The sequence below is a fragment of the Sturnira hondurensis genome, unplaced genomic scaffold (genome assembly GCF_014824575.4).
Source record: "Sturnira hondurensis isolate 20B ecotype Veracruz unplaced genomic scaffold, ASM1482457v3 Scaffold0004136, whole genome shotgun sequence".
Lineage (NCBI taxonomy): Eukaryota > Metazoa > Chordata > Mammalia > Chiroptera > Phyllostomidae > Sturnira > Sturnira hondurensis.
Genome location: NW_028076767.1, coordinates 54,370,954 through 54,388,185, shown reverse-complemented (window position 1 = coordinate 54,388,185; position 17,232 = coordinate 54,370,954). Strand labels below are relative to the sequence as shown.

Genomic DNA, 17,232 nt, shown 5'->3' with positions numbered 1-17,232 from the left:
AAAAAATGGGCAGAGGACTTGAACAGACATTTCTCCAAGGAGGACATACAGAGGATCCAGAGAAACATGAAAAGATGCTCGATATCGCTAGCTATCAGAGACATGCAAATTAAAACCACAAGGAGATACCACTTAACACCAGTCAGATTGGCTATCATAAATAAAGAAACAAACAACAAGTGCTGGAGAGGTTGTGGGGAAAAGGGGACCCTAGTTCACTGTTGGTGGGATTGCAGACTGGTACAACCACTATGGAAAACAGTATGGAATTTTCTCAGAAAACTAAAAATGAATGTGCCTTTTGACCCAGCAATTCCACTATTAGGAGTATATCCTAAGAACCCTGAAACACCAATGCAAAAGAACCTATGCACCCCAATGTTCATAGCAGCACAATTCATGATAGCCAAGAGTTGGAAGCAACCTAGATGCCCATCGGTCAATGACTGGATCAAAAAGCTATGGTACATTTACACAATGGAATTCTATGCTGCAGAAAGGAAGAAGGAACTACTACCCTTTGCAACATCATGGATGGAACTAGAAAGCATTATGCTGAGCAAAATAAGCCAGGTTGTGAAAGAGAAATACCGTATGATATCACTGTTAACAGGAATCTGAACAACAAAATAAACAAGCAAGCAAAATATGACCAATGACACTCAAATACGGAACAGGCTGACAGGGTCCAGAGGGGAGAGGGGAGAGAATCATAGGGGAAAAGGGAATGGACTCACATGAACAAGTATAAAGGACACATGGACAATAACTAAGGTGGGGGGCGGAAATGGGAGGGAGGTGGGGAGCACTGGGGGGGGCAGGGCAGGCAATATAAAACATGATTCTTGTTTGAACAAGAATTAAATTTTAAAAAATTAACTATAAAAAAGTATATATACTTTTGATATAAACATATACATATAGTATATACACATATATACATTTTATACACACGCACACACACACACTATGTGTTCCCCTCTGCCTGGAACACATAGTTCCTGTTCCTTTCCATAGAAATAAAGTCTGTTTTTCTTTTGTTCTTCCCACAGCTATTTCAGTAATTTTGATATTTCTCTTTTTTTGAGCACAAAACATTATAGCATTTATTGTACTGTATATAAAAATTATTTGTTTAAAGTTGACCACTCCACTTTAGTGTGAGCTTTTAGTTGTCAAAGGAACAAATTTATTCAGCCATTTTTCATGGACCTAGTCAATTCCCAGCACTACAATTTGCCGGACACCTCAAGAAAGTTTTCAATGATTTGATTTTCAACCTGACTCCAAAGCTTTTATCAGTTCAAAGTTCCTCTCAAATTGGTCTAATTATTGTTTGTATTTCCTGCTATAATAGTTATCATTTGTCTCTAATGCACATATTCTGTGTGCCTCACCACAAAAATTATGTAAGCACTTATTAATTTGATGAATTATTAATTCTACAAATGCTACATCAATACAGATAGGCCAACATTTGTACTAGTCATTAAACATACTTAATAGCCAACTTTTTCCTACCTTTTATATTTCATTCTGAATACAAACATAATAGATGCCTTCTATTTCTCAATTATAAATAAACTTTGTATCCAAAAGTAGAGTTCTATACATTTAATAATATGCAAGTGATATTTTGGAATTTAAAAACATCTAAATTATATTATGCATATAATTGCATTATTTATATTAATCATTTTAATTGCAAAAACTGTGATTTGATATGGTTATAAATAGACCCCACCATATCAAAGTAAAATAGACTTATTACCTCACAATATTTCCAGCAACTAAATTTTAAAGTGGTAGTGCTACTTGAAGCCAAATTTGAAGACACTGAAATTTGTGGAGTACTCTCATCTAGACATAGTGTACTGTTTGAAAGTGCCACATATTTACCCACCATTAACCTATGAATTTTTTTTAGATTTTAAGTCAGTTTTATTTTTCAATTATAGTTGACATACATTATATTAGTTTCAGGTATACACCACAGTAATTAGACTTTGCATAGCCTACTAAGTGATCATACCAATAAAATCTTGCACCCATCTGACATAGTTATTGGGAATATCCTTGACCATATTCTCCATCCTATACTTTTCATCCCCATAATTCTTCTATAACAACAAATTTGTACTTCTTAACCCCTTCATCTTTCTCACCCATTCCCCCAACCCCTTACCATCTGACAACTGTCAAAATGTTTTCTGTATCTATGAGTCTATTCCGCTTGTTCATTTGTTTTTTAGATTCAATTGTCGATAGATATGTTTTACATTTTATTGTTTAAATCATCTTTTCTTCTTTTTCTTAAAGACCCTTTAAACTTTTCATATAATACTGGCTTGGTGGTGATGAATTCCTTTAGCTTTTTCTTGTTTGGAAAGCTCTTTATCTGTCCAATTCTATGATTTTGCTGTTGGTGACCCTATCTTGGTTTTGAATATTAATTATAGCTTGCTAATAATAAAAACCCAACTGTATCTTTTGTTTCATTTCCAAGTTGTAGACAAGGTTGTATTTTATCTATATTTGAGTTATTTATTTAGATTAGAACTTGAGACCTTGAGAACTTGAATAAAGCATTCGCTTGATTTAATTTTTCTGCTTTTGTTAATCATTGAGTCATAAAATTGGTAGGTTCCCATGGCAGCAGAAGTCATTCATTGTTCTCTTACATGCAGAGATAGGGCTAGAATCTTGGGCTGAGCACAATCAGTCTAGAGCTTCACCTTACCTGTTCAAAGTGTTTATATATGTATGTATGTATGTATGTATGTATGTGCATCTGTTTAGTATTGCTGTTATTACCATTAGCAGAGAGAGCATTATTTTCATAAATTTATCTGTCCAATTCTAAATGACAGCTTCACTGGGTAGAGTACTCTTGGTTATGGACCCTTGCTTTTCATCACTTTAAATACTTCTTGATGATCCCTTCAAGCCTGCAAAGTTTCTGTTGAGAAATCAGCTGACAGTCTTCGTAGAGCTCCCTTGCTGCCTTTAAGATTCTGTCTTTGTCTTTAACATTGTGAATTTTAAATATGATGTATCTTGGTGTGGGCTTCTTTGGATTCATCTTGTTTGGGACTTTCTGTGCTTCCTGAACTTGTACATCTATTTCCTTCTGTAAAGTTTTCTGGTATTAGATTTCTAAAATAGGTTTTCAATCTCTTATATTCTCTTCTCATTCCTGAACCCTCATGATGCAAATGTCAGTACAGTTGAAGTTGTCCCAGAGACTCCTTATGCTACCCTCATTTAAAAAAAAAATTCTTTATTCTTTTCGCTATTTGATTGGGTGTTTTTTTGATTCCTTATATTTCAAATCACTGTTTTGAATCTCAGCTTCATCTGCTCTATTTTTGATCCCATGTAAATGATTTTCCATTTCAGTTTGTGTACCCTTACTTCTGATTGGTCCATTTTTATGCTGTTGAGGTTCTCAGTAAGTTCAATGAGCATCTTAATAACCAGTATTTTGAACTCTGCATCTAGTAGATTGCTTACCTCCATTTTGTTCAGTTCTTTTTCTGGAGTTTTGTTCTGTTCTTTTCATTTGGGCCATGTTTCTTTGTCTTCTCATTTTGGCAGTTTCCCTATGTGTGTTTCTATGTATTAGGTAGAACTGCTACACCTCCCAGGGTTGGTGGAGTGGCCCAATATAGCAAGTGTTCCACAGGGTCCAGTGACACAGCATCCTCTATCACCCAAGCTGGGCACTCAAAGTACACCCTTCATATGGGCTGTGTACACTCTCCTGTTGTAGTTGAGCCATGATTGCTGTTGTCACATCAGTGGCAGGGATTTACTCCCAGGTTGATTGGCTGCAAGGACTGGCTGTTTCCACTGACCACTGTGGAGGATCATCTGTGCAGGATCCCACTCTTAGAGTAGGATTTACTTGGTGGGGCTCTGGTATCTACTGAGTCCTCCCCTTGAGTGTGTCCATCATGGAGGAGTCTTGGTGGTGCTTTAATGAAGTCTGAAGCTGTCCACTGAGTGAGCTGGCTTTGTGGCCTCCCTGAAGGTATAGGCCAAGGCCAGCAACTGCCTGGGTTCTGCCTGTAGCCTCCTGGCATGAGCTACAAAGCAATCTGCATATAGGTGCTACTTGTGCCAGGCTTAGTGGCTCCCTCAGCAAGGATAAGCTGTAAACCAAGGTTGGCTGGTGCTAGTGCCAGACCTGGGGACACTTAGTGAGAGATATGAAGCATGCTGAGGTCAGATGCTACCTGTCTGAGAAATTTTATGAAAATCTGAGCATGAGTCAAGACTGGCCACTCATATGGAAAAGCCACTGGAAATTACTTGGGTGGGCCAAAAGTTGGTGGGGTAGAGCCTCAAGGACTTACCGGGATGGGGCAAACAGTGTGAGCCAGGTTGATGGGATCTCTAACATGGAGCGTGCCTGCTGGCTATGTCAGGTGAGGGCTAAGCAAAGGAACAATGGCCTCTATCAACACTGTTTTCTGGGAGAAAGCTGCCCCCTCCCAGCTCTCACCCTGATGCTGGACAATTCCATTTCAACCCATCTGTATACCTCTGGTGCCTCTCAAGGTGCTTCCACAGGGCTATAGGTCAGAGGAAGTGAGTCCGAATTAGTCCACGCAGGGGTCCTTTAAGTTAAGAGGAATTGCTTGCAACTCCAGAAGCTCTGTCTCACTCAGCCTCAATCCCCACTGATTTTTACAGCCAGATGTTACAGAAACTTCTATTCCTGGCACTGGACCCTGGGCTTAGGTCCAGATGTGGGGTTGAGACCTCTTGCTCCTTGGGTAGGGGAGGGGGAAGAAACCTTTGCAGGCAAGCTATCCCTCCCAATGTTCACCCACCACACATTGGTGTGGGACCAGCCCATTCCTTGTCTCTGCCCTCCTAGGAATCTCAATGCGGCTTCTTCTTTAATTCATCATTGTAGAACTTCTATTCACCCAGATTCCTGGGGGTTCTGTGCGATGGTTGTTCTGTAGATTTATTATAATTTTGGTGTGGTTGTGGTAGGAGGCAAGCAAGCACCACATTCACCTATGCTGCCATCCTTTCTGTAAGTGTTCATAAGCCTTTTCTCGATAAATTAAGTTACCATGCTTAATCTTACATCTAATTTCTGTAATATTATATACATATATATTTGTTCATATGCCAAATATTAGGATTTTACAATGGAACTTCTTTATTTTGCAAGATCAGTTCACAAAAAAATGTGTGACCTATCAGAGACAAGACTTATTAAACCTAGCATAATATAAAGTGAATATTAAAATACATTTTACATTTCTAATATTGGTTAAATATTGGGGCACTAACTTAAGACTGCCCACAAATGACTATAAAATATAGCTCTTGATTATATTTTAGATTGATTATAAATGATTACAAGCAAATCAGTATGCCTCCTACTAATTGAGATTTGGCCTTCATTCCCTTGTACACCCCCCTCTCCTCCACACAGTTTTTCAGATGCAGGAATTTTTGAAATAAATGTTAATTATTGGAACATAAGTCCTTTATAATAAGAAGTATTTTAATAATCTTAATTATAGTAATATAATTGTATGTAACAAAATATTACTAATGTCTTAGTTAAGAAGTCATTCAAATTTCATTTCAAAGTTGAAAACCTTTTAATAGCAAATACATTAATTTCAAATATCCTAGATAGCTCTAAATATGTAGCTAAAAATTTAAAATCACTTTTTTAGGTATATAAAAATATTATTTTGGACTCTAAAAGAATAGATGAAATATTTCTGGAAATCTACAGAGTAGTAACAAATACATGAAATAAATTTATTCTATTTTGGAATTATAAAAGTTTGGAACCAAAACAATGAATGTGGTACAATGACCTGTTATTATAAAGTTTTATGACTCATCAGATTGCTAAACAGGCTATTTTCAAGAGACCATGTTGCAAAGATGCCTATGTTTTTTGCATTTTATGATTCTACTGGGTTTTTTAGGTGCTTGTTCAAAGCATAATTAGAAGAATACATCTCTTTTGACAGCAACTTGTACTTAAAATTTCAAAAACATAATTTAAGAGACACAGGTTTACCTCAGGGTGCAGGAAATAAAGGTATAAATAAGATTACTAACAAAAGCCATTTATAGAAGATAAATCTAAAGAATAAAAATGATACTGTTTTATGGTCACATATTGAGTATGAGTAAATCAGTGCAATTTTTTAAAGGGGCCTATTTTTACAATTAAAATATTATGAATATTATAAACATTGTTTACACAAATGAAAAATTATGAATCACGTGACTGAAGAAATATATTTATGTGTGTATTTATACATATTTAATATTCACATGCGGTATCTTTATTGATTTTATTTTATTTTTTTATCCTGATTGAGGACATGTTTTTTCATTGCTTCTTAAAGAGAAAGGAAGGGAGGGAAGGAGGAAGGGGGCACAGAGAGACAGAGAAACAGTGATGTGAGAAAAAGAAATATCAATTGCTTGCCTTTTCGTACGTGCCCTGAACTGGGATGGAAACAGCAACCTGGGTAGGTGCCCTGACCAGGAATCAAACCCGAGACCTTCTGGTCTATAGGATGATGCTCCAAACAACTGAGCCACACTGGCTAGGGCATATGTTTACTGACTTAGAAAGAGAAAGAGAGAGAGACAAGAGATAAACATTGATGTGAGAGAGAAAAATCAATGGGTTGCCTCCTGTATGCACCCCAACCAAGGAAGGAACCTGCAACTGAGGTACATGACCTGACCAGTAATCAAACCTGTAACCTTTGGGTGTGTTGGATGACTCTCTAACCAACTGAGCACCTGGCCAGGGCAAAACACTTATTGTTCATATTTTAATAAAATTTATTTTATTTATATTGTAATTTACAGGTATAAAGTAATATTTAAAAAGAACCAAGCCTACCAGCTATCATGTTTTCTTAAAATATCCCAACTATTACACTAAAGTCTGTACTTAGATTAAATATCTTTAAGTACTGTGTAGAATAATTACTGTTATACAAGTGTCTTCTGTATTATAACCAAAATTATTAATAATTCCTGAGTAAAATAATTAAAGATTTTAATACATTGAAATTGATAACAATTCTTTAAATATTTTACTCCTTTATATGACATTTAATAGCTCATACAAAATATTTTTACATTTATTTTCAAATGCAGTTATTCAAGTACAATATATAAGTATGTCATATAAGTACACTTCCTATGTTTTCAATTGAATGATGAATTTGCTTAAATAAAACTGTCCATATATGGGATTCGCCTTTATCTTTTCATTTTTCAGTAAGTTATGGTCAGTATAATATAAGATTATAAAATATTCTCATAACTTGAATCACTGGGGAGGGTGATGTTATACATTATTTCTGTTTTCACATTGTTTATTAGATGAATTGCAAATTGCTGACGAAATGACTTCTAAAACCTGAACTACCCTCTTCCATTTTATGGTTCTGTTTTCTACAGTGCTGACATACTCATTCTGTGATAGATGCATGTTTAACAACTTTTTGTAGTTTACTGATCCTTGGAGAGACATACAAAAGATTCTGTTACAATTCCTATGGCTATTTATTCTGTTAATATGAGTAAAGTGATTATAAATGTGTGACTGGTACAGTTTTTCTTTTTTATAAAAGAAACAGGAGATTTTTAGTTACTTTGTCATGCCACTTAAACCAAACTAAGTTTCTGGTGATTACTAATGTTAATAATAACAGCGGGTATATTTTATATTACTTGATTATACTGGGAAATAAGCCTGTTTTATTCAAGACTAAGTAAGGACTATTCAGTCTCACATTATGTTATGAAAACAGTTATAAACTATTATGATATACTGATATGTAAAATTAATATAACAGTAACAAGTAATGTACATGTCTAAATAATATTACTAACTATAGATTTATATAGAGAAAAACTATAAAAATTAAATTTTTAAATTAGGGAGCCAATAAAATTTGGAATTATATTTAGTAAAAATTGTATTGAATTAATAATTTAAAAAAAGGTCAGTGTAATGTACACAAAGAAACATAAAAGTGGCGTTTGTGTTACCTTCTTTGATGGATATGGGGAGTTACTTAGAACAATTTCAGATGTTCCAGATCTTTAATTAACAAGGTGAAAACAATTCATTTTTAACATAATTCTTTAAACATTACTCATAACATGTGCATTTTGATTGTCCTGTTTTTATTTTTTTTAGAATCTAATAATTAAATGTCTAAATGTATCAGGTTTAGAATCAAGGGTTACACATAGGCCAATTTAGAATTCTGAGTTGACCTTGCTTAAGTATCATATGGATTTAACTTTACAGTAAAGTCTGTTCTTTTACTACAGGGAGAAGGATTTATATGATCTGGAGAAAAGCCAGAGTATATGTTCTTTTAATAGTTAGTAACAGAAAAAAATATAGATAGGGCTATTAGGAACTAACAGGAGGCAGAATATGAAACCGACATATACCCATGATGGACATTAACACATGTTCAAAAATAATAAGGAAAGGAACAAGTACATACAGGAATGCTTTGCTAATATTCATTGAGGTGCAAGTTTATATAAATGATTTGGTAAAAGTTTGGATTGTCAGTAAAAACATACGTCTAGCCCTAACTGGTGTGGTTCAGTGGGTTGAGCGTTGTCCTGCAAACTGAAAGGTTGCAGGTCCCTGGTCAGGGTGCACGCCTAGGTTGTGGGCCAGGACCCTGGGTGCGGGTGGGCAAGAGGATGATCAATGTTTCTCTCACACATCAATGTTTCTCTCCCTCTTTTTCTCTACCTTCCTCTCTCTCTAAAAACAAATAAAAAAATTTTTAAGTATATCTAATTACTGCTTAACTATCTATACTGTAAAGTTTTATCTCTGATATAATGAAAAGCATCTTTAATATTATTTTGTTTGACACATAGTATTTGACTTAATGCTCTGCATACTAGTAGTTTAAAAATTATTTAAATACTTAGTTGATGACAGATGTATAGATATCATTCATTTAACAAAAGGACCACAATTAAAGCTGAGAAAAACTGGTAAATTATCTAATCCTGTTCATAGGTCCTGTTCATAGTTAGCAGAACATAGCAACTTTTTAAGAACTCAGTTTTACTTATGGGATTCTCTCAAACATTCTGATAAAAGATTATTTAAGATATATACTGTTATATTGTTTTTTTAAAATAACAGTTCTATGAATGTTAAACTAAAAAAACACCCCGAGTAAAATTATTTTATTATTATTTTTTAATTTAATCTTTATTGTATTTTTGCCATTACCATTTAGTCCCCTTGCATCCCCTCCCATCAAGCAATCACCACACTGTTGTCCATGTCCACAAGTCCCTTCACCTTTCTGCTGAATCCCTCCACACTCCCTAACCTTCACGCCCCCCCACTAGTTGTCATCCTACTCTCTATGAGTCTGTCCTGATTTTCCTTGTTAGTTCAGTTTGTTCATCAGATTTCACACGAATGAAATCATACGGTATTTGTCTTTCTCCAACTGGCTTATTTCACTTAGCATAATTTTCTCCAGGTCCATGCGGTTGCAAAGGGTAAAAACTTTCTTCTTTTTTTCAGTGTCCAGGAGAGGCCAAGCTGTGAACCACAGCTGGCTGCAGCTAGCACCAGCCCTGGGGCTACAGAGCAAGAATTATAAAGCATGGGCATGCCAAGGCCAGATGCTACTTGTTTGAGAGATTTTAGGAAAGTCTGAAGCGTGATCCTAGACAGTCCAGTTGTATATAAATGCCACTGGAACAGCTTAGATGAGCCCTCAGGTTGGTGGGGCAGGGTCTCGAGGAATCACCAGGGCAGGCAAACAGTGATAGCCAGGTTAATGGAGATTCAGATATGTTGCCTGCCTGCCAGGTCTATGGGTAGGGGAGGAGGGTCTCAGAAAAGGAACAATGGGCTCTGCCAGCACTTCTGTCTAGGAGAAAGCTGCCCCTTCAGCTCTTGTCCTGATGCCAGACAGTTCAGTTCCTCCCATTAGTCCCTGGAGCTTTTTGAGCTGCGGCCCCAGCAATGGAGCTCAGAAGGAGCATGTCCACAGGTCCTTTAAGAGGACCTCCTAGGACTCCAGGAGCCCTCCATTTCACTCAGCCACAATCTTCACTGGTTTTTACATTGAGAAGTTATGGGGACTTCTTTTCCCAGCATTGCGGCCCTGGGCTGGGGGCCTAGTGTGGGGGGTGGGGGGCTGGGACTCCTTGCTTTTCACGGAGGACCTGCAAAGCTGAGATATCCCTTCCAATTTTTACCTGTTGCACATTGGTGTATTATTGGCCTGTTCAACGTCCCTAACCCTCCTACCAGTCTCAGTGTGGCTTCTTCTTAATACCCTTAGTTGTAGAATACCCTGTGTTCAGCTAGATTTCAGACAGATAGTTGTTCTGTAGTTTAGTTGTAATACTGACGTGGTTGTGGGAGGATGTGAGTACCGCATTTACCTATGCCTCCATTTTGACCAGAAGCCCCTTATCGAGTCTAATTTACTAAATGTTTACATCACTTGATAATCCTAGGAAGCAGCTATCATTATCTCAATGTTAAAAAAGAAACACCCTGCTCTGGCCAGGTGGCTCAGTTGGTTGGAGCATAGTCCCAGTCCCATGCACCAAAACGTTGGGGGGTTGATCCCCAGTCAGGGTACATATATGGGAGGCCACCGATCAATGTCTCATTCTCTCTTCTTCCCTCCCTTCCTCCCTTAAATCACTAAAAATATCCTTGGGTATGGATTAAAAATAATGAAATGAAACGAAATAAAATAGCCTACAGAGGTAAAGCAAGTTGGTTCAGATCCGAGATGGGAATATGAGTCTTTTAAACTGTAAACTCTAGTTTTAATAGGCAATTGTTTTAATGCAGAACATATTCCTTTGTAAGATATCTTTTAAGCTTTAACTGATTTCTATTATATTCCAAACGGGCTCATTCTGACTTATTTCAATAATTTTCCATTAAAACCCTAATTTAAGGAAAGCACTCAGGTCTACTTTTACGTGTAGGATACCCACGATCACTCGAAGGACAGAAGTTCATGGCTGGACTGACTAGTGTTTCAATGACAACACACGAGCCTTGTCTAAGCATGCTGTCACACTGGCTTTGTGAAACTCTGATCACAGTAATAAATAGCTATTTTTATCCGAATGAATGCCCTTCTCTCCATTAAAACATGATAATTAAATCTCAGTACAAAAAATTAACACGTACAATGGATTCCTCCTTGTATTCTTTTATGTTCTCACACTTGGTTACTATTTCTCTAACCTTCGGTTTGTTAATAAAAGCCAGTAAATTCTGACAAACCCATACTCTGGAATTTCATATTCAGAAGAGGAAGTGCTTTTAGAAAAAATATTAATTTATGACATGGTAATATTAATTTATGACATGGTAATATAGAAACATATACTTACTTCTGCTTTCTTACGAGCCTCCATAGCTTTCATAAGCATCATATGTTGTCGCCTTCTCTCTCGTTCCTATTAGGCCAGATAAAAATAGGAAAATAACTCAGCTATTATTAATTTTCATAGTTTGATTTTCAAATAAAAAACCAAAACAGAACAAAAAACTCCATGTAGCATGTTTAGCATTTATAGACAAGTCACAGTAAATACTAAATATATGACAAGAATGGCCAGTCTGTGCATGTTTTAGTTCAGGTTTAGAAAGCAAATACAAGAACAATCAAAAGCAAAAAGATAAAGCAATGAACATGGAGACAGTGTAAACAGAAGCATACAAGATTTACTCATGGTCAGTTGTGATGCTCCTTCAAAAGCTGGCAGAACAAAAAGCATAATGGTTGGCTGGAACAGGTCAGTTACCTTACATCTGCTATTAGAAAAACCACAAATATGGACTATAGCCAATTAAACTAAAGATAGTGTTGTTTGTAAATTTTCAGATCAGGCAGAAATTGATTTTATAATCACTTTAACTTCATGATTTTAGAATCATTTGTATTTCAACTACACTATCATTTTGTAAATCCAATATGTCAACAATAAAGTGTTTTAAAAGTTTTATGTAAATTTAAACTAGTTGTGGTTAATACACCAACACCAATGAAATGGGAAATCCCTATTTACTGATGTCTGCCACTTGATGCACTATTTAAAGCCACGAAAGCTGCACCATGGGCTAGTAAGTGGAATCTAAAAGTCATGATATAAAAATGAGGTAAGCACCAGCTTATTTTGATAATCTCATTTTCTTATAGATAAAAAAAATCAATGATAAGATTTAATCAATTTTTAGTCTAAACATGTAATCCCCCTAAAGGGATATTTCTAAAATTAATTCCAAAATTTGTCTATTAAACCAGAACATATTTCATATTCTCTCATCGACCTAACTCAAAATTCCCATTGTAGTCAATGGCAGTTTTGTGTCTAGAATGATGGGAGAATATGGGTCATAATTATCTGAAATTGTATAGGAATCTAACTTTTGCTGTGACATCAGTAATGTAAATTTTTAGACAGCAGCCTTATATGAGGCTTGCACAATTCAATGAAACGTCTTGGAAATGTACCGTATTTCTTTGTAGACAGACAAGCAGATGTATGCAATGCACTGTGCTGTAAAGCCATGCAGCAGTATGTAATATGACAGCAGCCAGTGCTACACTTTATGCATTGCTATGACAACCATATATCACAACCAAATCACAATGCGGTGTTAGATGTACAAAAATAAACATACCCATACCATATCTAGTCTATGCCTCTCCAACTCCTGGTAGAAAGAGTTGGCACAACATTATGAAACAGAAATCACAGAGTCACGAAACCAATTTTTAACCCCCCAAAAGACACCAATACCAAAGCAAGGCAATAAACTGTAAGATGAAGGAAAAACTTAAGCAGGAATTATATTGGAACTATTTAAGAAATTTTGTTGAAGATTTTGTCCAAAATTGATTTAATAAAAATAAACAATATACATTGCTACGTTTGTGTGACTATATGTATACAGACCTGATGCTTCAGAAGAACAGCTTGTTGTCTTCTCATTTCTTTTTCCTTAAAGATAAGAAACTTTTAATATATGACTGAGGGAAGATTAAGAGCATGTTACAAGTATTAAAAATTCCTCTTCTCAGATTCTGCAGTCTTCCATTTGATTGAAACATAAAATTGCAAATATCCAATCATTTTTTAATTATAAAATGGCAATTTCATGTGGTGACATAAAAACTGTATGGCAACAGGAAGGATCTTCTTTCAGTAGCCATTTAAACTTCCAATTCAGTGACCTAACAGCGCACTTCAATGGCACACTCATTGAACTGACTAGCTGATGAGAACTCTCTAAACTCTGAATATAAATTCCAAAATACACTCCATACCTTACAGTACCTATATCATTTCTACAGACTGTATATTAGTGAGAGTAACAAGAGAGCATGGGGTCAGTTTGAGATTTTCATGCCTACCTATGATTGAGGGCACCATCCCAAGGGGATGTGACTTAAATAAACAATTCTATGAATGTCACCAATTTAAATATTTTCATAAAGGTAAGGTATGGATAAGCATAATGTTAAGGACAGCCATGAAAGGGGGTAGAAATCCAAAGAACAAAGTTGGAGAGGCTATGTGGAAAAGTAACAGTTCCTTGGCTTTATAAGAGATAGTGTAGTGGCTATTACTAGAACCATAGGATCACTCAGCTATTCTGTTTCAGTAATCAATTATTTTTTTAAAACAGTGGACGGTAAGGAGTAGAATATGTATGGTACAGGTGTCAAAGTCTCTAACACTTCATGCCAGAAAATCAAAACACACCCAAACAACATGTGAAGTTACGACAGTTAATAATGGCTAATTTTATTATTGGAAACAATAGTTGATATAGATAAGTTTCTGTTTCTGTAGCCTTTTCATTTGTTGATAGTTAAAAAGGGACATCAACAACGAGGAAGTTATAATCTAAGGAAAAAATCAGATTTTGGATACAATCTGAAACAAACATAAATGACACAGAATAGCTTTAGGGAGGTCATTCTTTCCTAGCAAAGTATACACAGGTATTATGCAATAGCTTGCATATCTGATTTGATTCTGCTATTTAAGGAGCTCAAAGCGTCACATAAAACGTGTACAATGAAATAAAAATACATGAACATACACTATACATACCATAAAGCACACATTATACACATGTATCTGTGCTAAACACTTTTTAGTCATTTTGAGGAGAGCTACTTTTTTTGTTGTTGTATAACCGATACTGGTATAACAACATAGTTTTTATTTTTGAAAAACAAAAACTCTGATTCTCATCTAAACTAACCTTTATTCGTTTTTCAGCCTCCAATAATTTGGCATTTGCTGCTTCTTCCTTCTTTTTCTTTTTCGCCTATGCACGCAAAACAGGTCTCAAAGTCATGCAACAGCACCACAACGTCAAAATAATCTCAGACTTGAAAATGGAGCTACAGGCCTCACAAGGCACAAAACAGTATGTAACATGTATGTAGACAATAACGGATTTCCCACAGTTAACATATTTACAATACTAATGCTATTTCTAATATATATACATTAATATATACAAAAGTTCTTAAATTTGCAAGAGTCTGTCAGCTTTTCTTATCTTTTTTCTTATTCTTTTCTCGGTCTGAAATTAATGTCTGTTATGTTGCTTTAAAATTTAATCACAGAAGAAATGATTGTCACTTTTCTTATTTTTAAAAGTAAAACATGATCACAATAAAAATTAAGAAAACAGGACAGATTTTAACTGATAAAGGTTATTTAGAAAATAAATCAGTCATTAAAAAATTTGTACATATCCACTTTATTTGAAAATTCTTTTTTTTAATATTTGAAATCTGAGTTAAAGAAAGCCATTACTCAGTATCATTTAAATGAAATACAGTAAATCTGATTCTCCCTAGCTGTACATTATGGTTAAATTCAAAGGATTGCTTGTTTGTTTTTAAATAAAATGGAAACATAACCTTTTGTGAAGCACATTTTGAATATCAAGATCATACTATCAAATTTGAGCTTCAAAATCTTAAATCATGAACTACCTAGTAGTTATTCTCAATATACTTTAAGATAGAAATACTTTCTATGGGAAGGGTTTAAATCAATGTGAAATAAGAAAGAGAAACATGCACCTGTTTCTAGAAGGAAAAAGCCTGTAACACGGAAAACTATCCAGAGACCTCAGGGAATAAACTGTTCTATATAGCAACAGTTCCCTGACAAGGTTGAGAGGTTAATTAATAACTTTACATGTTAAAAGTTTCATTTCATTATTTTGGACGGAAATAATTTTGAGACATGTGCTTGCTTAATTAGAGTACACTAAAAATTTGGGTTTTTCTTGCTGACTTTGGGCAATTATTGTAAATCAGTTATTATATACACAGTTTGGTAGAGTAATGCTTTTCAACCATTAAATTGTTGACAATTGCTTGCTCTTCAACCAAAAGGTTACAGACTGCTACTAGGCTTTTAAATTTCTAGGTATTTATTGCTGGGTAGAGATTTTCTGTATTTCCCTTGCTGCTGTCTTTTAGCTATGACTTGTGCTGATGCCAAATATGTCCACTAGCCCTATCACCTTGTAGGGAAGAGGGATATACTAGAAGCCAGAAAACCAAGCTGTTTAAACATTTAAAATTGACTTCTGTAATGTTTCATTTCTGAATTAAAAGAAAACATCTGACTATAAGTCCTCATGACTTTTCTAAAAGTAAAGAACATGAGTTTTAGCACATGGTCTTTATGACAACCATGTTGGCTTTCCACAGGTTTCCTTTTTCTATTTTCTCTTTTGTCGTATTTCCTTGATTTTCACTGCTAGGATAAAATGAGCTTGCTAAATAAGATTCAAATTAGGTCTTACTACATATGCTATGTTTAAAGAGAATTTCTGATAGGCATATTAATTTATATAACTAAGAGAACATGTATGTAAACTTTTTATTTTTGCAGACTTTAAACTATATTATAAATATATTACTTTATATCAAAATTTAAGAATTCTACCTCCAGAATTTGCTGGGCTCGAAGTTCTTTTTCCATTCTGATTTGTTGTATTCTCTTAATTTTTTCCTGTAGGAAAAATTACGATAATTAAACATAATAAAGTAAACTAAGTATCTAGATGAAAAGTATTTAAGTAGAATCTAATTGTTTACGATATAAGAATTACCAAAGATCCCTATAGTGAGTATAATATTTAATTATTTGGTTCAACATTATATATATGTTCATGTCAAATTAATATGATTCTATAAAATATCTCAAAACAACTTATAAAATACAAGTGCTGAATAAGTATACACAAACCAGGTAAACCAAGCTCATTTAACTCATTTAACCTGTAGATCTTTATAAACAGTTGCAATTACAAATAATACTTAATTTGAAATAAATATAGGGCAGAATGGTGGAAAAATGTATCAGAAAACCTATGCTAGTTCTGTGTGTTATTCTCATTTACCACATGATCTTGAGCAAACAACTTCTCTTGTATGAGATAAGGAGGGTTGCTTGCTCTTTCTTAGTATGTCATAATTTAAAATGCTTTAACAAAGCACATGGTGCCACATAACTGTAATACATTATTATTAACAATTTCCATACTATACTTTTTAAAAAGATTTTATTTATTTATCTTTAGAGGGGAAGGAGAGGGAGAGAAATATCAATGTATGGTTGACTCTCATGCGTCTCCCACTGGGAACTGGCCTGCAACCCAGGCATTTGCCCCTGACTGGGAATTGAACCTCGATCTTTTGGTTCACAGGCCTGCGCTCAATCCACTGAGCTACACCAGCCAGGGCTCATACTATACTTTTTTATTTAACATGGTGAATACCATGATGGCAATGCTTTTAATTATTACAATAAACAAATTCAGAAATAATCTGTGATATTATTTAAAATGGATTGATTACAATTGTATATTCTAAGGAAAGATTCATACGAAATAATTGGTAGTTAGATTGTCTAAATTTAATGTATTAGTTATTGGTTTAGAATTTAGTGATCACTTAAATTTGCAGAACTTTACATTTTGAATAGAAAAAATTATCTCATATGCTATAAGCACATCATTGACAATTTCATATGCATAAACCCCTTTGAAGATCCCAAACTGTCACTGATAAGAATATAGGTTTTAAAAAAATCATCCAAATTTTCGTATTTGCGAACTGCATTTGTTCTGGGACT

General features: G+C 34.7%; 1 protein-coding gene across 23 annotated transcripts in view; it reads right to left on the bottom strand.

Annotated features, from left to right (window-relative positions):
* The window catches only part of BAZ2B (bromodomain adjacent to zinc finger domain 2B), a 382,453-nt gene that overhangs the window by 58,379 nt on the left and 306,842 nt on the right, over positions 1-17,232 (bottom strand). For 14 of the 23 annotated variants that reach the window (XM_037044636.1, XM_037044615.1, XM_037044614.1 and 11 more), the window contains 5 exons: positions 16,042-16,107; positions 14,330-14,395; positions 13,012-13,056; positions 12,737-12,769; positions 11,443-11,508 (listed from right to left, as the gene is read on the bottom strand). In XM_037044636.1, the coding sequence (XP_036900531.1) occupies positions 11,443-11,508; positions 12,737-12,769; positions 13,012-13,056; positions 14,330-14,395; positions 16,042-16,107 (276 nt within the window). The remainder of the gene's footprint in view (positions 1-11,442; positions 11,509-12,736; positions 12,770-13,011; positions 13,057-14,329; positions 14,396-16,041; positions 16,108-17,232) is intronic. The other 9 variants (XM_037044621.1, XM_037044626.1, XM_037044631.1 and 6 more) reach the window with 2 other exon arrangements.